This window comes from Haliotis asinina, chromosome 2 (genome assembly GCF_037392515.1).
Source record: "Haliotis asinina isolate JCU_RB_2024 chromosome 2, JCU_Hal_asi_v2, whole genome shotgun sequence".
In the NCBI taxonomy this organism is placed as follows: Eukaryota; Metazoa; Mollusca; class Gastropoda; order Lepetellida; family Haliotidae; genus Haliotis; species Haliotis asinina.
The window spans coordinates 63370145-63395912 of record NC_090281.1 but is presented as its reverse complement, the minus strand read 5'-3'; the positions used below and the strand labels follow the sequence as shown (position 1 = coordinate 63395912).

The following is a 25768-nucleotide window of genomic DNA, read 5'->3' as shown; positions in this document are numbered from 1 at the left end:
TCCTGAGGATAATTAGAAGACCTGTTCAGATTAGTGTCAGCTGGAAATAAGGCTGACCTGATAGCTAACCTCAGGCAATCGTTTCCTCTATTCTTAACGTTTACTATGGCATTTTTGTTCCTATAGTAGGGGGGCAAGGCTAGGTATGACCCGCCTCTGAACGGCACGTAGTTAGCTATGTCTAGATAGACATTATCGATTTTATCTACAGCCCACCCGGACCCCAAGTGTGTGTAGCGTTCTAGGTATTCTCGTATCTGCTGAAAACTGGTATCGATTGATGCATCAATGGTCTCTGTATGTGTGACAACCTCTTGTTTACCTCGGAAGTAAGGCTGAACATACTCATCCTGCTTATCGAGCGACATTTTCACTGTGATCTGAAACTTGATACTTCCTAGGTTATTTAGTTCCTGGTTGACCTTATCAGCTATCAGAGGCTTGATATCTGTAATGTCTATGTTTCTATCAACGTGCATGCGCCAACCTCTCAAATAGTTGCCTACAGCGCGCTCAGTGCGCACGAACTGTAGGTCAATAGCTCTATTCTGTCGTAATAATTCTACAAGCTGTGGTTTTCTCATACGGGAATACCCGCCTAAACCCAAATCGTGTGCCTCGGCTTTCAGTTGTTTTACAGTGGGAGGTTTTGCTACGGGGGCATGTGATAACAATGCGGTTAACCCGGCTCTCCCCAGGTTTGAATAACCCGTGTATCCAAGCTGTTTTGCTTGAGCTTTTAATTGTTTTACCGTAGGAGGGGCTTCTAAACCTAGTAATCTCAACAATGCTGACTTCCGCATTCGAGAATACCCGATCACACCTCTCTGTTTTGCGACCCGCTTCAGCTCGCGTACAGTAGTCATAGTGTTTACACCTAAGAGAACCAATGTCTAATTGGTTCACAGTAAAGGGAGGTAACCCTTAATAAAAAATATGTGTAAAACATTTATTTGGAGTCTATCTTGAGCAGTCGCCTACGTTCTTTTATGTAGCCCTTTTTATTCTCGTAGATGAGTTGATGTCTGACTACGTTCGCTCCGTGAGCTTTACATAGACAGTAGTGCCCTTTAACCCCGATACCACACACAGAACACGTGTAGTTAGGACTTCCCATATGGAAACAACAGAACCCCTGATTCCTGCATTTCCTACCACAGGCCTCGGTCTTCCCCATAAGTATGTATTCGCATCGGTATGGAGCGGGTCTCATGTTTACTTATATGGGTATTTTAATTTAATTGCTTCGCAACCAACGCAGTAGCTGCTATACCCAACACTATGAAGCCCAGTTCACGATTCATTTGCCCCTTGGATGGTGTGTAGTACTGAGCGAGTGTGGGTTTATTGAGCGGTTCCAATCGTTTACCAGTTAGTAGGTAGTATTCTTTCATTGCTTCATCGACATCGTTGAATGTTTGAACGGCATGGTTTTCACGCTGGAGTTGTTCGTTAATAAAATCGATCCTCTGGAGGCGTTTTTTAGCGTACTCGGCCTGTGCCCTTTGTAATTTCTCAGTAGCGAGATCGTGCCGCTTCCTTTCTTCCTGTATTTCAGCCGCGTGGTCATCTCGTAGTTTCGAGAAGAGGAAATTACTCCTGGAAAATGCCAGGGCATTCACTAACGCCCCACCGACCATCATAGCTATTGTGGCCATCCTATATTTATTTCATTATATTTTCAGGTATTATTCCTTGTTTTACTAGGATGTCTTTTGTGGCCATCGCCATACCAAGGTTCATTATGAGCATACCCATATCCTGCAGGTTGAAATCTAGCTTGATAGTTGGTTGTTTAAGCACCATTTTAGTCAACCGAGCGTACCCTACGGCTAGACTGGCGACCACTGTGGCGTGGTATGCGTCGTTGACGAACGTTTTCCCCTCAGACATTATGTATATGATATAAAAATATTTAAATTATAACATGATATGCGGGTCGACCGTGGGGGATACCCCCACACCCCCACTGTTGGGGGTTACCACCTCACTGTTGGGGGGCTCACTGTGGGAGGGTACCCCCACGTATAACCATGTTATAACCACGGCAGCGCCTACAGCCAACAACAGTCGGAGGTTGATAATTTTATGTTGGTTACACCACCGTTTTTTACCGGCAGCTACTCTCTTAGGATTCTTCTGCCTGGTTACTGTTGGGGTCACTTCCCCCACTGGTTCCCTGGTCTCCACCGTCACCTCGGGAGGGGTTTCCCTCACCTCGGGAGGGGTCTCCTGTGCAGCATCCATCTATACTATTATTATTATTTTTTCTCTCAAATTGACAATGCTTTGCCGTGATAATCGCCGCCGTCACTGGAGCCAACAACATACCATATTTGTGGTACAGCTCGCAGCTGATAGAGCTCACGGCGTGTTCGATAAAAGGGTCTTTCTCGAGGTCCTCCCACAGGTAAAGTCGGCGCTCTGGTGGAATGGGAAGGAAGTATGACACAATACCGGTGTATATCTGGGTCATAGCCGATCCTATTGTCTTTGTCATTTCTGCTCCGAGCCGGGACTCGTATCTAGCGTACAGCTTATCGATTTCTTCGGCTGACATTTTGTGAATTTTATCCGGAGTGTAGTCTCCAAAGTAATGTTTGGCTTTGCCGCCAACAGCCAACGCCACCAGTTTCTCTCGCTTGTCATCATCCCCAGACAATTGTTCGAGCAATTCCTCACACTCCATCTTATAATATAACAAGTAAGATTTAGTTTTAACTATATAATACCCGATGCAGACAAAACACAGAGAAATGAAGGTTAAGTTGCACACGACAAACACTTCAAATATCATAGCTAAACTTAGCATTTGCTTAGCTTTAGCTTAGCTTTGCTTAGCTTTGCTTAGCTTTGCTTAGCATACTCTATATGCTACTGGTTGGTCGGTCTTGAGCACGAGCTTAGCGTGTTTAGTTTCAGCGAGCTGTTTCTTCACCCGTTCCCGTTCTAATTTGCTCATCACATCGTTCTCTCTCAAACACTCCTCGAACGAATCCCTGTCCTTGCAGTGAAATAAGGCCACCCATCACGTCTGCTCCCTGAGGTCTTTCAACACCGAGTTGAACTTCTGCGTTAGCACCCAGACGCTGTGATTTGCATGCCGGCCGGAGAAGGCCAGGTACGATAGCATGTCTCTCTTTTTTGTTATCTCGCGATTAGCGCTGCAGTCGTCCAGTATAAACAGCGTCGGTTCCCCTTTAAATTTCTCGTGAAGAGCTTTCAACCAGTCCTGCAGGCGTGTTCCAGGGTCGATTTTGTGTACGTCCGGGTCCGTCATCACCCAAGGTCGCGCGTACGTTTTATTCATGCTCAGAGTAGGGCACATGATAACGATGTTATCGAACACATCCTTGTAGTAACCCTCCAACATATCCAACACGAAAACGGTCTTCCCACAGCCAGTCTGCCCGCACACTATGGCGCAGTGTGGGTCAGTGGGGAGGTGGGGCAGTGGGGACTGTTTATTGTTGGGGGGTGTGGGGGGTACCCCCCATCAGTAGATGGCTTGCACGAATCTCCCATTGTCTATATTAAGTTGCGCGTCCATAATAACGTACAGATATAATTTCAACTTACCAGCGGGTTGAGCCTTCTTAGTAATCTGGATGGTTATCCCTTCCCTGCCGTTTTCTATACGGCGCCCGCTACCGTGCAGTTTATCATCATCCATGGATCGCATGTCCAACCATAGGGCGTACTTGGTGGTCAGGTATTCACCGATCTGCACGGAGCCGAGGTCCAGGTCCTTTGTTATGTAATCCCCCACTGGTAGCTTTTTTATCTCATCCCACTGCTGGTGTGGTCTCATACCATGACTGAACAGCTGGTTGGGCACGCCCTCGATGGTCACTTCCACCTTTTCAATCTCGGGGTTGAAAAACTTCTCGCTGTCCCTCCGGAATGGCTCGTAATCCTCCACGGGGACGACCAGGAAACCTTTCATCGATCGCGCCGGCACGTTCAGGTTGATATTCCACACAGTGTCGCTCTTATCTCGTACGACTGATCTATGCCTCAGTACGCGATCGTACAGGATAGCCATCTTCCCAGAGTACTGGCTTCGAACCTGCCTGGCCAGCTCCGGGCTAGTGACCATGTCGAACTCCAGAGAGATGTTGTCTATGGCATAACTGGCCTCATCACCGTTCGGCGTACGCACTACTTTGCTATAGTCGTTAAACGTGAGCTCGTATTCGAGCCTATCACCCAGCGCGGCCTGGTAAAACGGCGCGTGTCCCGTGAGCAACTCGAAGTCGAGCGGCACGCAGAATCGATTCCCGTATGCTCGAGCGATGGCCTTTTCACCGTCCGATAGCTTGTCTTGCTGGTCTGGCGTGAAGGCATACCCTATGCGCAACCGGGTTGATTTGCTGATGCCCTGGTACACATCATTGACTCGTTCTCCCTCGCTTTTCCAGAGATCCCCGTAGCAGTGAAACACGTCGCTGTCGTCGATGCTCAGCACCTCGTTACCGCTGATCTTGACGGTCGTTTTCTTGATGATAGCTCGACCCACGTTCCGCACTAGCTCGCGTTTGTCGTTGTCGGAGGTCAACGTGATATTGAACGCCAGTCGAACAGTGCCTGGTACAATAAGGTCATTCTCACCAAGGTTTGGAAATCTAACCAGCAGAGTTTGATTCTGGTCTATCTTGCTGGGATTGTTGGTAATGGTCACCGACTGGCGCACGGCTCTGGCTCCTAATGGCTCTCTCAATCTTCTGAAAGGATCTAATTTTCTGCCGTACATTGTTATATATAAATGAAATATATTTTTAATACTAAATAATGGATGAAGACATACCTATGGATGATATGTGGGACGATAGTGCCCAGGCATTCAATGATGACCAGGAGACCTCATTCTCGCAAGGTGGCTCACTCATGGAGGGCGCCGTCGACGATTATTACAACGAAGTTGAAAATAAATCCAAACTCAAGCCGTTGGGAAGGAACTATTCCAGGTTTACCCTCGATAGCAATGGCACGCTGCGTTTGAAGGCTCACCCGGAGATCGATCTCGTGCATAAACGCACGAGAGAACCGCTTGCTTTATCAACACTGAGCAGTCGACATGGAAGTAACTTTGTCCGCGATGAACTAGGCTTCATAGATTACGGTGGCGCGCGACCTAAGCAGTATCCTCCGAAGTTAGTTCAAAGTCTGGAAGGCATCAGGGACGCCACATCGGATCAAAACATGACTTATGATATTGAAAAGGTGTTGGCCGACTACAAGAACAAGCCCTTCCCGGGCCTCGAAATTACCTTTCGGGAACTGAAGGGGTTGGACCTGTTGATGCAAACCATTCGTGGTCAGCTCTGGAAAAGCACGGCCAAAATGAGTGAGATAGACGACCACATCGCCTATGAAAAGGAAAAACTCGGTGAAACTGAGGACGAGTCTATGAAAGCCACCATCGAGGAACGAATACGTAATTTGGAAGATGAAAGGCAGACCTGGTTGGAGACAGCGTCCGGCTACAAAGAAAAGCTTCGATCCCAGACCAACCGTGTGCGGGAAACCATCAATCAAGTCCTCTACCGAGACACCACGTTAGCAGACAGGATTCGGATATTGTTCCGGGAGCAAGGGATCACCATCGCCAGCATTCTGACTGCATTGGGTTTCATCATATCAACCCTGGTGGTGTCACTGACAGGGGGTACTGTGGGGCCTGCCGGCGGCGGGGGAACTCCCACACCTGCCGGCGGTGTTAAAGACTGGATAAAAAAACTCGGGGAACGCCTAGCTAAACTGGCTGGTAAAGCCGCCGAAGCCCTTCCCGGCATCCTGGGTAGCATCGTCTCGTGGTTGTTGGGCGCTCTGGCTAAAACTGCCACGTGGCTCAGTCAAAACCTGTGGGCAGCCATCGTCGCCGTGGCGGGTCTGGTGTACGTAGCGGCTAAGAAATCTTTAACCAAATAAGCCCCAAAGCTACCCCACCAACCACCAGGGCCGTTTTATTATCGATGTGATTGGAGGCCTGAATATGGGGGTGTGTGGGGGGTACCCCCACATGAACTTTAGACTCCGGGGGCGGCGCCACTATACCCGTTTCAAGTGGTGGGATGTGTGGGATATAGGGGGTGTTAATATCGGGGTTGATACCCAACTTTTGATCCTTCGTGGCTATGACTATTTTGTTGTTATAACCCACCACTTTTTTTACTCTCAGTTGCATATCACTCGGAGCCATGTACAGCCCCACGGCGAACACGTAGTTGACTTTCGATCTGGCGTATTCAAACACGTTTTGGTAACGGTCGATGGCCCGCGGGAGATCAACTGGAGAATTGATAGCATCCTCAACGTTGGCAACGAACTGTTTCTGAGCGTCGTAAGCAGTTCCCTTACCGATGATGTTGGAACGCGTCATCGACTGCGCACCCAACAGCGCCCACACGTACGTTCGAATCGAGTCGTTCAAGCGTATTGTACCAGCACGAGTGAATTCTTTCGATGTTTTTGAGATCATTTTAGTCCAGGCTGTGGCTGCATCAGGATTGGTTTGCTTTATGCAGCTGACATGGATCTTTTCATTCGTTGTGGGGCCTGTAAATGTATGACGGTTTGGGTTGTATGTATCATCTTTAGAACCGGCCATATATGTTCCGGACCTGTAGAAGTACACGAGAACTATACCGAGACCATGGTTCACACCAGGAAGGCGAAAGTCTTTATTCGTTGGAATCTCAAACTCCCCACAAACACGTTCATAAGCGCGTTTATCATAGGGGTTATTCGTCATACTCCACGCTTTATCTTGGGGAAGAGGAGCACTTATTTCCTTCAATATTCGTCTCGTTTGATAATAAATATGAAACAAAATGACTGCCTTACTCAGTTCGTCTATACCGTAGTCTAGTGTCACACCCGACCCTGTCGTCGCACACCACACAGCAAAGTTGAGTTAGTTCTGCCAAAACTGCATTGGGTTTTGATTCCAGTTTACCACCGCCTGCGCATTATTAACGGACACGATATAGTTTTCAAAGATATTAATAAAGGTTGCTTTAAACCCCGTACTACCTACCACCACGATTTTCAAGTGTGCTAAGTCCATATTATAATATATAATTTATATATTATAATATGTACATAACACTTCCAGGAATAACGAGCGGTGAGGCCGTTCAGCTGACGCACGCGATCGATAACACGTCAGGCCAACTCGAAGTCGCACTCTGCGATATCACCTACCTACCGCAATGGACTAACATCAACGTCAGCAACAATAAGCTGTTCGTCAGTGGAACTCGCAGCCAGATAACTGACGGCTACTACAGCGTGTGCTCTCTAAACGACGAGGTCTTCAAACCCCTTGGAGCCGAACTCAAGATGAACGACTCAAACGGTACAGTGGTGTTAATCAACAACGGAAGAAACCCCTTGAGGTTAGGCCGACCATTAGCGAGGATACTCGGTATGTCTCCTGACGAGATAAAACCAACAACAACCGTCACAGGCACGAAGTTACCCGATCTAGTACCGTACCGAGAGCTGTACATTCATCTCGGTCAGGTGAGCACAACGTACAACATTCAAGGAGGTCACCCTTCCACTATACTGAGAGCAGTGCCGGTGAAAACTGAGAAATACAACGACGGTAGAACCGAGTCGTTTTCACCACGGCAGTATAAGAGGTTAATCCAGGGCAACATACCTGAGCTGATAATATCGGTGTTAGATATAAATCATAATCCTGTAAATATAGGATACCTCAGCTTAACGCTTCATGTAAAATGACCAGCGCACAAGGGCCCGGAGTGAAAAAATGCGTCAATATCGGGATCTCCGACCTCGGAGACACGCGCGGTTTCGACGCTCCCGGAGTAGATGGTACATCGTACGCCTTTCAACTGAAAAACAACATTTACAAACGCGTTGAAGTCACCTCCGGTGGAGCCCTAAGTGATATAGTAGATACCACAAGAGCAAAAGTCAACACTAAGTACGCCCTTGTCAACACCGGTAATAACTGGATAATATACCCATCATTCGGGGGTAAACTGTTCGACTTAGACGATGTTGAGAGCACTACCGTCGCCCGAAACAAACCATATATGCTCGTCTTCACCGAAGATGACAAGTGGGTGTTGTTACCCGATAACGACTGGTTTCTCAATATTAGACTCGTCTCTCCCTACGTGTTCACGGATAACAAAGACAACCACCTAAACAAAGTCGTGAACAATGGAACCCTGCTCGTGGCTTACGTCCCAACTCAGAGACGTAGCGTAGTCGTCAGCCCACTCAACACTATGGCAGCCCACATGCTATCGAGTAAACCGGCCATACAAAACGTGAAATTGCAGTTGGTGTCTGAATTCGAAGGCGTGGTCACTATACTAGAGAGTCTACCGGCAAACTCAACACTGATCATCAAAGTCTACCTAGGGGAACCATCGGGGAATGATCGTGAAGGGGATCAAACTCGGGTGGGTGAAACGACACCAGTATCAAGTTTGCAACGTTTACGTGCGGGTGGGTGTCGGCTCCAACACCAGTCTGCAGGGGGTCAACGTGATCGTGGAAAACAAGATATCACTAACCAATATCTTCCTGCCTGACAACATACACTTCATGGGTATGAAGTTCACCCCTGAACTATTATCAGAAAACCAGTTGGAAATTATATCGTAATAGTATAATAATGACCAGTCATCGTCCCAACACTACGCTTAACGACCTAGGAGATACGGAGGGATTCGATCAGCCTGGTGAGGAAGACACCTTATATATCCTGCACTTCAAAGACAACGTGTACAGACGGGTGTCGTTATCAGATTTTAAAGAGCCCAAATGGCTGATCAACTTAACACTCGCCTCACCTTATATCACAATAGACACAGATACGGGGTATATCTCTAAGATTAGGAACAACGGTATCTGGGCCGGGGATTTCATTCCGGATAGGGTATTCATAGCAACTACTGATACCGAAAAAAATAGGTTAAAGACTGCAGTAAAAAATAAATTAGCATTTATCAATTATTCTTTTAACATATATACTCCCCTTTCACACTCATCATAGAAGTCTTCTTTAGTAATTTAGGCAATGAAAACACCTCAAGAGTACACCAAATTTTACCCGGGGTGTCAATACACTGGTTTGACGAACACCAAGGCCAATATTGTCGTATTGTTATGCAACGGGATACCCACGGGGGTTCTATAAACCGCTTAATAAACCTCAGTGGGGTTTTTATTACAACAGGAAAGTCTATTAGATTATCACCTATTACCCTGAGTAGTAGTCTAGAACTTATAGACTTCAAATTAATTTATAGAATATTAACTGAAACCCAATTAAAATATCTTTCAAAATATATATTATAGATGGGTCTGTACCCAGTCGTAGAGGAAGTAGCGAAGACGCTGGAAACCGTAGATGGGTTCCGCTTGAGGCAGTTATGTGATGTGAAACGCCAACTAGAACAAGACCGTGACACGCGGAAAGCACTATATAAAAAGTACCATAGAGCTTTCAATATCTTGGACGGGGCTGACACTACCCTTATGACAACCAGCATGGGACTAGGGGCGGCAGGTGTTGGATTGTTAGCTACCATCGTGGCTACACCTATAGTGCTAGGTATTGAAATAACAGCTGGGGTGGCAGGGGTGTTAGGGTTGGCACTTAAGTTGATATCACGCAGACTGCATCGTAAGGCATTGAAACACGACGAGATCAGGGTTCTGGCCGAAGCAAAGCTCAACACAGTAAGTGGGCGTATTTCCACGGCACTCTCTGATAGTAAGATCTCAGAAGAGGAGTTTCGTTCAATCCTCTCTGAACTCACAAAATATAACGGAATGAAACAAGATATTCGGTCCAAGTCTCGTAAGTCTGCTATCAGCGAGGACGAGAAAAAAAAGTACATAGAACAGGGGATACAAAAAGCCCAGCAAGCCTTTATTACGAACACCAAAGAGATCATAGGCGGTTCACGTTAAACTGTTTCATCGAGGTAAACGTGACATAGGCCGGGTAAGAGAAGAATTATTGATCGTACCGTACGGCACAGTGTTACCTCCAACACACGTTAAGTAGTAGGGGTAATAGTAGCAAGAACTAAGGGCCCAACCAAAGCCTTATTTAGTAAATAAGGCTTTGTAGAGACTTTTCTTGAAAGTGTTTTAGAACCCCCATTCCCTATACTACTAAAGTTATGGTATTTTTTTATTTAAATGAGACAATGATTACTTATGGAACTTCACTTTCCCCAACAGTTGGTTGGTTGAATATTGAACAAGTGTTTTTAGTAAAACTTCCTATTAGTAAAGCACTTTGACTTTTATTTACCTTTCACAAATCTTTCATAACAACCAAACTGTATTTATTTGACATTAACTTTACATAACAAGTTGACACCCAATATTTTATAACAAAAATACAGAGTTTAGAGTTATACCAAATCTGGAAATGGTTTTAGTATTAATTAGTATGTACAAGAATTTTGAAAAAGGTCGTGATGATACCTACCTGACTGTCCAATGTCCATGCTCATGGTGATGAAGATGAACCATGTTATCTCCAAAAACCTCATTTAGTTTTTATGCCAAGTGCTGTTCTTTTTACATTTGTTATTTCTTGTTAATAAACCATTAAATTGTAACTCTGTTTCATTATTATTTATTAATAGCTGATTTTTGCCAGGCTTTGCTTGCAAAATAGCCATGTTTGAAATTGACAGTATATCGCAATATGTATCGCAATACGCCTTTCTGTATTGCAATATATCGCAATATGGAAATGAGGAGCAATACCCAGCCCTACTAAACTCACTACTGTGTAATGCCACTTCAATTAAACGAGTTATAAATGATTTGGTATCAAAGAAGCAAAAGCTTGTTTGATACTAAATCTTTCATGAGTTTAATAAAAATGGTATTTTACAGGAGTGAGTTTAGTATTGTGTCTATTACTCCCCTATGTAAATTGATAGAAACTGTGATTACACTGCCTACCGTGTGAGGGCTCTCAGCTTTCCGCGAGTCAAGCAGAGTCTAGTATCATTGCGACAGTGGTATTAGTATTGTGACGACAGAACTGTCAACCATTATAATGTCACACATCTAGTGGTACTACACTAGTCTAATACTGCCATAAAAATATTACACTACAGTGTCTTCCACGGGAGAGGAATAAACAAATTTTTGCTGCCTCCAGTAACAATCAATCCTTTGACATGACAAGCCTTAGTTTTATCCACAAAGCCTATCGCCTCCCTTATCATATATGGAGATGAAAGTGTGTTCTTCTCAGATAAAACAATCTTCTATTAAGATGAAAGTATTACCTACACAGATGAAAGTGTCTTATTCATAAATGTAATCAAGGGGTTCATGGATCCTTGATGATTGTTCTTGTGCTTCAATTCATGTACAACACGTCTGGTATGTCAGTTTTTATACAAGCATTCATATGGTGCTGCAAAGTCCTCTTACCTCCATGAGCATGTAGGAATGGTATCTTCATCCCTTGTCGCCCTGTACAACTCATTGGCAGAATCCCTAAACTGCCTCCACCTGATACAGAGAAAACTTTATGATGCATACATTTTAACATCAACAGGGCCAGGCTGAACCAGTTATGTTCATCCCCATTCACACCATTGTAAATAATGACAGTCTGTAACACCAAATTATAATGTCCAACATCCCTTTTGGGAAGTTGGGACAATGTTTGATCAATTTCATTAGAAACCTAAAATAGCATCATTATGATTATTTCATATAGATATGAATCAATCTTTTACTATGTCATAAGAATGTTAATTTTGCTCTAATTTTCACATACTTAAGATTGTTCTGGTACAAGTGAGCAAATAAGGTTTTACACTGTTTTCAGCCATATTTCAGCAACACTGCAGCAGAGGGCACCAGAAATGGTGCACACTCATTGTCTTCGCTTAGACAAGTGAACCTTTTCATCCGTTATCATCACTTGTTCATATATATGTACAGGCCCCCCTAAGTAATTGAAGGAATTACAGCAAATTTGAAGGAATTGCATCTCAAATGTAAACAAACGCAGCCCACTCGCGAAACAATTGCAGCGATATCGGTAGTTTAGCGGTAATAACAGAAACACATCGGCCCTATCGGAAGCAATGTCGGTAATACTGGAAACACGATCGGCCATCTTCGGAGATTTTTCGGTCGCGAGCGGAAACTCACGCAGCAAAACATGGCGTCGTTGGAAGAAGCACCCGTCTCGGTGAGATTTGTTTTTAGTTCCTACTATTACATTTTCATACTTATCCATCTTTGACCACCCGCGTTGAATGCGTTTAGGTATGAGGTGTTGTCGGGGCAAAAGCTTATGTTTTTAGGAAAAGATTGTCACTGCAGAAGAGTGTCACAAGTCATGCCCCTGGAGATTGTTTACATCTGAACATCGAAGTCGTGCCGATGATTACGAACATCATGAACGTGCGCCATGAAGAAGTTTATGAGCCATAATTTTTCTTGCTACGAAGTGCAATTGACAAATTTAAACACATTTTACAAAAAAATGATGTTATATCTGGCGCACGTTCGTAATCATCGGCACGACTTCGATGTTCAGATGTAAACAAACTAAAGGGGCATGACTTGTGACACTCTCCTAGAGTGACTATCTTTTCCTAAAAACATAAGCTTTTGCCCCGACAACACCTCATACCTAAACGCATTCAACACGGGTGGTCAAAGATGGATAAGTATAAAAATGTAATAGTAGAAACTGAAAACAAATCTCACCGAGACGGGTGCTTCTTCCAACGACGCCATGTTTTGCTGCGTGAGTTTCCGCTCGCGACCGAAAAATCTCCGAAGATGGCCGATCGTGTTTCCAGTATTACCGACATTGCTTCCGATAGGGCCGATGTGTTTCTGTTATTACCGCTAAACTACCGATATCGCTGCAATTGTTTCGCGAGTGGGCTGCGTTTGTTTACATTTGAGATGCAATTCCTTCAAATTTGCTGTAATTCCTTCAATTACTTAGGGGGGCCTGTATGTAACACCTGTTCCCTCCCTGTACCATTCACACTTGAAAATGATACAAGAACCTGTATCAAAACATTGTGCACTTAAATTAAGGAAATTTTCATCCACATATACTTGTTCTATCTTACTTTCAACTTCTAAATATGAAACAAGTACCCCACTTTCAGTTTGTTTGGTATAAAAATGTCTGACAGAAGTATCTCAACTGGCCTGGTCTAAATTGTTAGTGAGGATATTAAACTTTGACTGAGATGATGCATGGTTTAACAGGTAAATGAAAATATTCTGAAGCGATGGATATTTCATGCATATTTGATTGGTTCATTGGTTTCTTGTTTAATGCCACACTCAGCAGTATTCCCACTACAAGTCGGCAGTCTGCATATAATCAAGTCTAGACCAGACAATCCAGTGATCAACAGCATGAGCATTGATTTTGGCAGTTTGGATACCAGCAGTTGCCTCTCCTGAGAAGCACGGGTTGCTGAAGGCTAATTTAAACCCACATCTTCACAGGTCTGATGCACATTTTACGTGATATGACAATACCTGTTGAGTCCACATTGAAAGCCATGTACTTTGCACTGGCCTTGATGTGGTTCCCCTGAGAGTTCATCAATGTTCCAATAGGAAGTTCTGATATCCATTCCTGGCAAACAGTCAATTTCAATGAAGGTCATTTGTAGAAAAGGAGTTACTATATGACAAAAATAACTTCTTGTCTTCAGATTTAACCTTTGGTTTAAAGAGAATTTGTTAATACTGTCAATATAGACAACATTTCATCAGCAGGTGTTGCTGAATCAGTGATTTTTCCTTTTGTCCTTTATCTCCTTGTCTGTTTTGTTACAGACCTATTACATATATGGCTATGTTTACAATCACATTAATTAGCCATTCTGAACAGAAGAATATAATTTAGCAAGAGAAGTAAAAAGTGTTATTCACTAACATATATGAAGGCTGCTGTAACAACAAAGAAATACATTTACACACCTCTTTCTTGGGGAACTTTGGGACAGAATTCTTGTATTTGGATGCCTTAAACCGCCAAGCCATGATGAATATTCTGCAAATAAAACACAAGTATACAAAACATATGCTTCAGTGATAAATTAATCCATGCCATGCCAATAATCGGACGAGTCAGTATTCATGTATACAAATGTTTAAAGGAACTATTCCCAAACCTGCACCAAATACGAATAACGCTGATGATGTCGAACGCTATGGAACTGTGTGTATTAATTAGCCAGTAACATCACAAAGCTAGCGCCAAAGCTGTTGATGATTCAACAGATGACAAACTGTGTATAAGCCCGAGGCATTACAAACACATCGGGCTGAGAGCTAAAATTACACATGGCTTAGGATGGGTTCCGTAAACGAGGAAGTTTCACGTAGTTCATCAAACCTGCTAAGTGATAACCAACAAACTTGTCAAACTCCTTTGTTTTGACATAGAATATTGAAACAGGTGTTCAGAAAAGGGGGCGTGTCCTGTAAGGTGGGGTAACTCATTCGAATATAGTCATGAGTAGGATAAGTCCGTTCATCTGTTGTTAATGTTAACAGTAAACAGTACCGTTATGTCTTATTTCAATACAACCAGGCTTTATGTTCACAATAGACCGGTATCACAACAACAAGGAAATGTCACATGCACCGATGGTTGTTTGAAGTTTCCGGTTCTTAGTTCACGCGAGAGTATTCGCTAACATGCGAGAGAGCTCCGAAAGGAACTACCCGAATGTCATTTGACATTTTCGTCCTTTTTATCAATGAGACGTTTTGTCAATACCCTTAATACATTTTACTTACTATTTAAGTATTATTTCGATTCCTGGAATATTATTTGAATTTTAGTTAATTGGAAAATAAATCTCCTAAAGAACTCAAATCCTTTCGAGCACGATCCAACAGAAAACATGGCGGCGCTCAGACGAACATGCGCTGAGCTGACTCGTCGCAGTGTTAACACACAGAGTAGTGCAGTCCGTTCATGTCTTCAGTTGGAGCACGTAACGTCAGCGACATTACAAGTCAGATCACTGTCATATGCATCATCGTTCAAGCCCACAAATGTTGCAATAGGTATGATTTATGTAACTCTCATTCAGTTTTCGTTCAATGACTCGGAACGAGCAGTCCTGCTATGTATTGCCCCATTTATTTTTATGAGATATTTGTCAGATAATATATTCTCCACTACTGTACTTCATTTTGGACCCTTCTTTTTACTGTGCACTATCAGACGACTTTGCAGCGATTACATCATTCCACTTTGGCGATTCGTGTCCTTGTGGATACAGAATTGCGTCATTTATAATAACAAGTGATAGGCAATGAACAGAGGGTTGTGACTCAAGATTTCGTTTGTTTGTTCTTTATAAACCACACTCGGCAATAATCCAGGTATATAGTGGAAGCGTGTAAACAATCATGCCTGGAACAGACAATCCAGTTCCAGTGGTCAATAGCATGAGCATTGATAGACGTGATTGGGATGCATTATCATGTGTCAGCCAAGTCAGCTAGCGTGCCCGCCCAATGCTGTTAGATGCCTGATACAGTCAGTCTGGATTTGAATTTCATAGTATGTGGAATCATGCCACAAGTTTTGATCCAGGTAGCTGTGACTTAACAGTAACCCTGTCATGCAGGTTCATCCCCTGTCATCATTTCATCCCACCAGAACACACTTTGTGCAGCAGAATGAGGCTATCAATAACATTGTGACAATGATACACACAAGTCATTATTACGATGGGTTATTTTGCAAAAACGCAATACCAGTAAATTATTATTAGCAAATCCTTAACCATGGGTGATACTTCATGCTTGTTTACAGCACCCAAACGTTCACCTTGTGCTCAGGCACTGTAGCCATTTTTTACGTATGAAATCTGGAATGAATCATTGATCATGTGGACTGATTGATGAAATGATGCATTTAGAATGTTCTGAAAGGAACAGGATAACACTGAAAAAATCTTAGATGTGTTGTCAGGACAATCAATACTATTTTTTTATCACTGATCATGTGGACTGATTGATGAAATGATGCATTTAGAATGTTCTAAAAGGAACAGGATAACACTGAAAAAATCTTAGATGTGTTGTCAGGACAATCAATAATATTTTTTGTCCCTCTGGATGTAATGAATTTTTTAATTCTACAACCATTTTCGATATTTTTGGTACTGGAGGCACATGTGCACATTATGTATAACCTAGGCTGAGGTGGGTGATGTATGGGTAGTACATGTTTCCCATAATGTTGTGTGCTGGGACCTACTACATCTGCATTCTAAACTATGACTTGATTACTTACATGTGTTTTTTATGAAATGCGTACAGGTACATACTACAAGGTTACATATTGCAGTCCTTACATTGTATAATGTATTATGTAGCCTGGTAAACAAGAGGTTGTTGTATCAAGTAGCTTGTGTAACTTACATCAATATTTTAGGTTCTTTCTAACAAAGTGGCTATCAGATTTTGCATTTTCTCTATCACTGGCAATTAAGTAACACTAGTTTGAGCAGTTATCAGATCATGTTACTAAAAAATTGTTTAACATTATTTTTATAAAATAACTAAATCAATACATGGGTTTGTTGGTTCCTATCTTTATGCATACATTTATGATGCATCCTTACATTAGTTGAAAACAAGAATGCTTATGTCTTTCCATTCCTTCTGTACTGAGTTTCTTTTGCTGTTCAGTGTATGTCTTTTTTCTGCTTCTGCAGGTTTTGGTCAAACATTGCGGAAATGTCCTCAGGTGACCTCTGTCTGTTTTATCCACACTTCAAACTCTAAACACAAGCGTGACTACTATGAGGTGCTTGGAGTGGATCGGTCAGCAGACAGTGCAACCATCAAGAAAAAATACTATCAGGTAACTATGGCAACACCCTCAGTGAATGGTACATTTTACTGTAAAATATTATTGATTACTATTCATTGATTGATTACATGGATACATGTAAGCCCCAAAACCTAAATTCTGGTTATTTTTGTCAAAATTAGAACTGTCTGGAATATTTAGGGGTAATTTTTGAGTCTATTACTTGGAGGGACATTGGGATAGCCTAGTTGTTAATGCATTCGCTCGTCATGCCGAAGACCCGCGTTTGATTCACCATGGGGTGGTCTCACATGACTAAACAAGTTTTTGTTTCGTAAATATTTTTTCACAAAATATAGTTACAATTGTCATAGGATTTTAAATGGACATAAAAGTGCTTATAAGTACCCCAATGATGACTTTTTTCCAAGAACTCATAACCTCTGCAGGTTTGTATAAGTGTTTGGGTAATTGTGATTTGGCATTTCTTAACGTATCTGGTCAACATCTGTGTCCTCCTGCAGCTTGCCAAGAAGTACCATCCTGACGTCAACAAGAACGATGCCTCAGCTGCCTCCAAGTTTCAAGAAGTGTCAGAGGCTTATGAGGTATGCATGTTCCACCTTTTGACCTCCTCTCAAAGATTTGCTCTTTCATCTGCCACGAAGATCTGGGTTAGAATTGGTCAATGGCAACCTATACTTGTCATAAGTGGCAACTATTGGTGCTCCAGGTCACTGTCTTGGTTGATTCTTATCATTGTTTCCCAAATGGGAGATCGGTGCTCTTGCTGTTGATCTCTGGATTGTCTGGTCCAGACTTCTTTACTCACAAACCGCCAACATATTCCTGGAATATAGCTGAGTGAACTTTAATCAGACAAACAAGCAAAACAAATTGAAGAATGGCAAAATATTGTTTGTACCTATTTTTAGACTCAGAGTCCCTGTTCTGTTGGAACATTGCTTACAGTGGCAAAAAACCATATTCAGTCACTCAGTTGGTGCCATATTCCGAAAGTAACATTCCAACTGATAACTCACCCCAGCTGTATGGCACATTTGGTATGTGTGGTGGTCTAGATAATGAACCCCTTTAGTACATGATGTTGATGGCATGTGTTGATGTGTGCAGGTGCTGGGGGACACAGCCAAGAGACAGCAGTATGACGCATATGGGATGGCTGGGGGTGCAGAGAGTGCAGGACAGAGACAGGGTGGATTCTCTGGTAAGCCTTGCCTGTATTCTTATCTCATTAACTTGCATTCATTCCTTTGTTTGATTTCATCATATTCATCATGGATTGTCTGATCAAGACTCCATTCTCTACAGTCCACAGCCATTTAGCTGAAATTTTGCTGAGAAAAGCGTTAGAAACAAACAAAACAAACACAGCAGCAAAGCTGCATTTGTCATGTTCAACCGTAATCACTTCCTGAATCAGTTTCTATTCTGTTACAGGGTTTGAACACTTCCACAGCTCCATTGATCCAGAGGAACTGTTCAGGAATATTTTCGGCAATGCTGGATTCCGTATGTCTGGTTTCGGCAACATGAATGACTTTGAAGAGTCCAAGTTTGGGTTTGCTCCAGCGTCAGAAGTAAGTATGGTGTATGTTTACGTCACAAATTGATGACTGACGGTGCTTTTTGCCAGCAGGCCAGAACAGGGACTCGTAGACAGGAGGTGGAGGGTAGTCGAGTGGTTAAGGCTCTTAAAAGCCAGGTTTGAGTCACCACATACTTACAATCTGTAGATCATATTTCTGGTCATATATATTGCTTGAATATTGTTGAAAGTTACCTAAAACCACCCAACATTTAGCTGTTAACCCTTTATCACATCCAGGCTTTTGTTTGAGTAAAATTATGTGATGAACTCTTGGGATGTGCTCCTAGGATGAACTCCTTTGGATGAACCCCTTGGATGAACTGATCTGATCAACTCCTTTTAATGAGCTCCAGGGATGAACTCCTTGGATGAACTCCCTTTGATTCCTGTTGAGCACAGTCTGTTGTTTCAGAGAAAAGTGTTTTGTTTATTTACTTCCAGATTATGATGGACCTGACTTTTCAAGAAGCAGCTCGTGGGGTGAACAAGGACATCAATGTCAATGTAAAGGACGTCTGCCCCAAATGTTTAGGGAAGAAGGCAGAACCGGGAACAAAACCTGTCAAGTGCCATTTCTGCAATGGGACAGGAATGGTAATTTGTATAGATGTATTTCAAAAACAGTTATCAGTTACAGCTTTCACATCTGAGTACAGTGAATGTACTCATTTAAATATGCCTTGGATATGTAACGCAGCTTGACAGGTATTCCTTTAACGTTATAGGAAAACCAAATTTGTTGTCAACACATGTGCCTTGATGTTTTTTGAAAAAAGAAACCATTTTGCAATTTTTTACAGAGTTCTGGCCCTTGTTAGGGTTTCTTTACTTAGACCATGTTATCCCCAGTGAAAACAGATTTTCACAGTAACTGTTGTAGAAGGGAAACCAGATGTGGTATTTGGTAAGAGGACATGAATCTCGTTGTGGAGTTGAAAACAGGAACTGTTGGTGATGGGATATTGATGACCATGTCTTCTTGTAATGCTGCTGGTGACATTTTAAATGATTGTGACAGGAAACAATCAACACTGGGCCGTTCATGATGCGGACAACATGTCGACACTGCTTTGGGAGTCGTGTGTTGATCAAGACACCATGTACAGAGTGTAACGGAAAGGGCAGCCTCATTATGAGGAAAAGAGTGACAGTTCCCGTCCCAGCAGGGGTGGAGCATGGACAGACAGTCAGGATGCCTGTGGGCAGACAGGAAATCTTTATTACATTCAAAGTAAGTGTAACTTAGAGTCACATAGTGTAGAATGAATGTTCTTGACTGACTGCTGTTGTGATTTGCATCACAAGTTTTTGAGGGCAGATAGCAACACATTGTGAAAATGGATACTCATGAGTGTATCCCTTGTTTCTCTTTCTGAGGGATGGTAGGGTAGCCCAGTGGTTAAAGGGTACACTCATCATGCCATAGGCCCAAGTTCGATTCCCCAATGTGTGAAACCTATTTCTGGCATCCCCATTCATAATATTGCTGAAATATAAGTGGCATAAAATCAAACTGGTCACTCACTCTCCTTGATCACTTGCATCGAAAGTTGAAGTATGTTTAGTGAATGTACCATTGAACATGCATTTCACTTGTCCTTATCTATAGTATTTGTATGTATTTTTCAGGTGGCAAAGAGTCGAGTGTTTCGGCGCGAAGGAGCTGATGTGCACAGCGATGTTACTGTTAGTCTTTCACAATCCATCCTTGGAGGTACGCTACGCATACCAGGAATATACGACGACATACTGTTAACGGTAAGATTGTTATTCTGCATTGCCTGATGAGTTGCCTCCCTTTGTCACAACAGCTTGGTAAGACCACGAATTTGCTTTGAGTATGATCCTTGGTTTCTCAGCACAACACACTTGAATGCTGTTAAAAACATTACTTCAAGGGCTTTTTATCCAGCATCAGAGGCAAAGGACATCACAATTTGCGTTGGAGAGTTGTGACCTGTGACTGTTTGTACAAATCCTTGTTCACCCTGGTTACATTTCTAGGCAATAAAACATCCAAATCCACACCCACACCCACACCCACACCCACACCCACACCCACACCCACACCCACACCCACACCCACACCCACACCCACACCCATTTCCCCCTCCCACATCCACAAGCACTCCCCTCCCCATCCCACATCCACATGCGCTCCCACAAACATGCCCACGCCCACACCCACGCCCATGCCCACGCCCACGCCAACGCCCATGTCTATGCCCATGCCCTCGCCCATGCCCAGACTCACACCCACACCCACATGCACTCCTACACTTTTATTCCTATTCAGTGTTCACTTGTTTTTCTAGATCCCCAGTGGCACACAGTCCCATGAGAAGATACGACTGCCGGGAAAGGGAATCAGCCGAGTCAACAGCTATGGCTACGGAGATCACTATGTCCATATCAAGATTAAAATACCCACGTAAGTAGTAGGTGTTCATTCTTGTGCCTTACATCTGGGTACAATAAAATCACCTCACGTCTATTCTGTGGTACTCTTACTGAATGTTAAAACCTGTACACCTATAATGAGTGTCCAGTTTGCAATACCTGTACTGGGTGGTATATGTCATAGACCCAAGTCTCACATACTTTAACAACCCATGGAGAGTAACCCATGCGTGTCGTAAGAGGCTAGGGACAGGATACGGTGGCCAGACTTCATGACTTGGCTGACGCATCATATTGTATCCCATTTGCACATGTCAATGCTGTATGCTGTTAATCACTGAACTGTCTGGTCCACACTCGATTATTTAGAGACCGCCACCATAAGGCTGGTGTACTGTTGAAAGTTGTGGATAACTTATCATACTCTCTCACTCACTCACATAACCCTACAGTGCATGTAGACACAACTTGTCTAATCCTTTATTCACTTACTTAGCCTCTAGTCTCAGTCGTTCTGCCTGATATACCCTATTGATTGTCTTGTCTCATGTACACCATATAGTTTGAAATGGCTTACAAAAACTTGTTAACTCGCTGATGTACATGTATTTATGAATTGGATGACATGACTATGATGTTGTGAAGAAGAGCCCTTAGTCATATTCATTGGTACACAGAATGTTCTTTGAATAAATACAGGGTATGCAGTATGTACGTTGAAGCAATTTATACAGTATGTAATTTGAAGCTTTAAGCATTGGGATGCAGTATGCAATTTGAAGTAATAAGCATGTGGATGCAGTATGTAAATTGAAGCAGTGGAATGCGCCAATGTAAATGTAAGGAATGGGATGCAGTATGTAAATTGAAGCAGTGGGATGCGCCAGTGTAAATGTAAGGAATGGGATGCAGTATGCAATTTGAAGCAGTGGAATGCGCCAATGTAAATGTAAGGAATGGGATGCAGTATGTAAATTGAAGCAGTGGAATGCAGTATGACTATTGATTCCATACCTGGTTTGCAGTGAATATGTTGAAGCCCCCATGGTATGCAGTGTAAATATTGAAGCTGTACATGGTATGCAATGTGGATATTGAAGCCATACATGGTATGCATTGTCATCAGTTTATGACATACAGACAGAAACTTGAATCTCTTGTCAGGCGGCTGAGCACAGAACAGAAAGCACTGATACTGGCATATGCGGAGCTTGAGAAGGGAGTGGAGGGAACGGTTGACGGCGTGGCCAGGACACAGTCAGGTAAGCAGGCATCATCAGGAGCAGCAATATCTAAAGTAACTTTTTTAAATTTCATGACGTTATTCTTAAAGATAGACTGGGAACATCATAAATATCCTGTGATTAGCCAGTTCAATCTTGTATTATATTCAAAATTAGTTTCCCTGGATCACAAACATTTTTTCATTGCATATCTTCCATTTAAACGTCATATGACATAGACAGGTCCTTCTTTTCTGTGTTTCAGCAGGAAAGAAGGATGGAGGAAAGAGTGATAGTGAGAAACATGAGGACGAGAAAGACGAGGGGGGATTCCTCGGCAAAATCAAAAAGACTCTTTTTGGATAACACTGGCTTTTCATAGTATGAATTGAAGTACCTTGATTATAATTATTGTTATCTGTAATTGTTCATAATGTACATGTATAACTGATTTGTATTTATCATTGTATAAATGGGAATATCACTTCTCAGATACCTTTTTTCCTGTTTCTGTTTAAATTTACCAAGTCATGTAGACTATGAATGGCTGACTGACAAAGTAGGATTTTTGAAAATCATAGATGCAGAAAATATATGATCTGGTTATGCCAGAGTTTTCCTGTTTGCATAAGGTAATATCTTCACTCATGCTGGCATATCACTACAAAATGATACAAGTAGATATATGAGGACAATCAACATGTTACAAATTCAAGAATACAGTGTAGTTGTAATAAGCTCTGGTAGACTCATTGTGAACTCGTCATGGAGATCGTCCTCTGAAAAGGAGAAATGAAATCTTTCTGGTTTTTATCACCCTTTTTGCTTTGTGCCATTGTTATACCACACTCTGCCATTATCCTTCGCACACTGCCCTTCACCAGGTTTTCAAGCCATCAATGATGAGGGAGGACTTGTGGCTCAGATCAGACAGGCATTGAGAGGACTTGAGAAGATTGAACAGCTAGAAGACAACAGGACAGATAAGAAAGACACATTTCAGACAAACGTCGACAAGAAAGAGTCAGCTAAGACAAATGTTGAAGACAAGAAAGAAACAGTTCAGGAGGAAGATGATGATAGTGATGATGAAGGGATGAAGAAGAAAAGCTCCAGCTGAGAGATTTTGTGGATGGCATTAATTCAAAAACTGCATTGTCTGCCAACAAATTTGGAAAGGCATTTGATGGGAATTGGTACATTTTATCCCAAATAACATGTGACATTTCTGTCGTTTAAAGCGCTGATTTTTTCAAATGCTTCAAAAGAATGTGCATGTCTGTATTACAAGAAAAATTATTTCACCATGAGCTTGTACTGTCTTAGCCTACACCACAGAATTGGAGTTAGGGTCAACGATCTACTCATGTTCATATAATAGTAAAATAGACTACCTCCTGTCTTCAGGGCCAGCATGTTGTTGCCTGTGTTTTCCCACCCTCTGTTCATTGCTGGTTAGCTCTGAAGCTCAGTGTATTTCATTGTCATTACTTCCTGTGATGCTGTCATCCTCCATGTCTTCTCATTCAGATGCTAAGTGATGTCAGTGTGGCCAGAACCTGTATGCATCAACTGTGATTCCCCTCCCTGTGTGTGTGATGAATGACAGTGATGGTAATCTCTGGTGGAAGCTGATTTTCAATATTAACTGCTTGTGTGATCAAACTGCATTTAGCACACAGGTAGAATCATAGACCTCGCTAGAACCTGATAAACAGAACCTGTTTGTTTATAAACTGCTTATGAAATGCAATTTTCATGGGTTATAGGGATGTGTTTTCAACTGTTTTTCCATCAGACATCTAGTGTTCCTCTCAGTTATAAACCAGAGAACGTGTATACCTGCATTTAATTTGAATTTGTGATAGAATGTTCATTTGATTAATCAACAACCATTGTTTACTGAATATTGTATAGCTATCCTGTAAATATGCATGTTAATGTACATACTGTAACGGGAGATGATGGGCAATGTGGACATTTCTGGATCAGCTGCTGAGATTTATGTCCTGGAGTGCCTGCCATGAAAACTACTTCTCATTCAGACAGACAGACAGACAGACAGACAGACTGACAAGTATCATAAGGTTCAACCAGTATAAGACATTTGCTTGACTGTAAAGGTTAGCTGGTAACTGCAAGAATCTGTCTTTAACTGATAGGATCTATTCATGAACTTTCATGTATTGTTGACAAGTCATGGCAGATCACTAGACAGGCTATTATGTTTTCATATGGATGGATGAATATGGTCTGTGGTATTTCAATCAAAGTCTTTAAATAGAAATATCTACTACAACCATTATGAATAAGACCAGTCCCCTAACTTTAGCATTGTATAGCTGGATACATTTTCAGTGGAGCCCACAACAAATTAAGTTTGAGCTTGTTTGGTTTGTTGCGATCTGTGTGGTCTACTGTGTGTGGTTCCATTGAAAAGTGATTTTCAGTTTTACATTGCTAAGCAATGTGTTCGTCCTTGTCTTGAACACATAGACACACCCTTGTGTATATATTTCCTGAAAAGATTTATTTTGTCAGTGATGTCATGTATTCATTTTCTCCCTAAAATCTGTGACCATTTCCCAGCTATTTCAAGGGAATAATGTCTTTTCCATTGCTTCCTGTCAGTCTCTATGATATACATCAGTAGACAGCCCCAGCATTTATGCTTCCATTAGCTGTTTCACATCAGGGGCTTCTTTCACGAAACAACCTTTACTAAGGTTAACCTTAACTGCCATTCTTTAACATTTCACAAAGGTTGCCTTAGCGACTTACAATGCGTTCAGTGCTGTGTGAAAGGAGGCTCTGATACCTTGGGTTCATCAGATATTCTTGTCATGAGATGTATTTTTGAAGCATTGAAAACGGTAACATGGAAGTGATGGACTAAGTAAAGACAGCTATCTTAGCAGTATGTGCCTATATTAAAGTATGGGAGTAATGATTTTCTTGCGGCTAAAGTCACTTTGTGAAAAATATCCCTGGGTATGCATAAAAAAATAGGACTGTTACTTTGTTCTGGGTAGGGCTGATAATCGGATAATATTGTGTTACTGATAATATTATACATTAACTTTTGTGGCTAAAAAAGTTATAATTTTCTTAAAAGTTATAATTTTCTGACACAATTAAGGATTTTCCTCTTGGTCTGATTCTAAATTATGTGCAGGCTTCGGTTTGTTAATAATCCATGCAAAAACCTGTCGCTATGAACGACTGATGTGAAAGATATATTTATTTATTTATTTATTTCAGACATGTTTGGCATTTTTGCTTAATTACACCCCGAATGTATAGTTAATGATTCTCAAACTCCAAGATATATATCCAACCTCAGTTCTAGAGGTGTGTATTTGTGGTATGCCTCATCACAGAAGTTGATGCATGGATACTACCTGTGCCTGGGACAGCAGCTGGTCCAGATGCTAATGTGTGAAGTCAGTTGTGATGTAGTTCATACAGATTTAGAGGAGTCTTTGTTGTTGTTGAGTTTGAATAGTTAAGTATGAGTGTGTGAGCGTGAGAGAAACCAGAGGTATAATTTTGACTGTCATTGCATTTAATATATGCAAATAAATGCATAGAACTGATGAGAAATAGTAATTCATTGTCAACGAGAGAGGTTCATATTTTCAGCAAGTACAGTGAGAGACTTTCACAAACTGACAC

General features: G+C 42.1%; 2 protein-coding genes across 5 annotated transcripts in view; one reads left to right on the top strand and one right to left on the bottom strand.

The window, feature by feature from the left end:
• The window catches only part of LOC137274117 (coronin-7-like), a 40877-nt gene extending 26185 nt beyond the window's left edge, over window positions 1–14692 (bottom strand). Inside the window, exons 1-4 of one of the 2 annotated variants that reach the window (XM_067807118.1) lie at window positions 14588–14692; window positions 13999–14071; window positions 13552–13651; window positions 11458–11538 (exon numbers count right to left, since the gene is read on the bottom strand). In XM_067807118.1, coding sequence (XP_067663219.1) covers window positions 11458–11538; window positions 13552–13651; window positions 13999–14061 — 244 coding nt within the window. In that variant the 5' untranslated portion in view covers window positions 14062–14071; window positions 14588–14692. The remainder of the gene's footprint in view (window positions 1–11457; window positions 11539–13551; window positions 13652–13998; window positions 14072–14587) is intronic. The other variant, XM_067807119.1, reaches the window with a different exon arrangement.
• A 16-nt stretch (window positions 14693–14708) lies between these two features.
• On the top strand, window positions 14709–25689 carry LOC137274121 (protein tumorous imaginal discs, mitochondrial-like). 3 transcript variants are annotated; one of them, XM_067807131.1, is made up of 12 exons: window positions 14709–15096; window positions 16761–16909; window positions 17383–17466; window positions 17993–18086; window positions 18320–18459; window positions 18912–19064; window positions 19489–19701; window positions 20100–20228; window positions 20786–20901; window positions 22035–22132; window positions 22362–22474; window positions 22978–25689. In XM_067807131.1, the coding sequence occupies exons 1-11, from the start codon at window positions 14931–14933 to the stop codon at window positions 22457–22459; spliced, it is 1440 nt and encodes a 479-aa protein (XP_067663232.1). In that variant the 5' UTR covers window positions 14709–14930; the 3' UTR covers window positions 22460–22474; window positions 22978–25689. The 3 variants fall into 3 exon arrangements, with proteins under 3 accessions (XP_067663232.1, XP_067663231.1, XP_067663230.1); XM_067807130.1 differs by having other exon boundaries at window positions 22359–22474; XM_067807129.1 differs by lacking the exon at window positions 22362–22474.
• The last annotated feature ends 79 nt before the right edge of the window (window positions 25690–25768 follow it).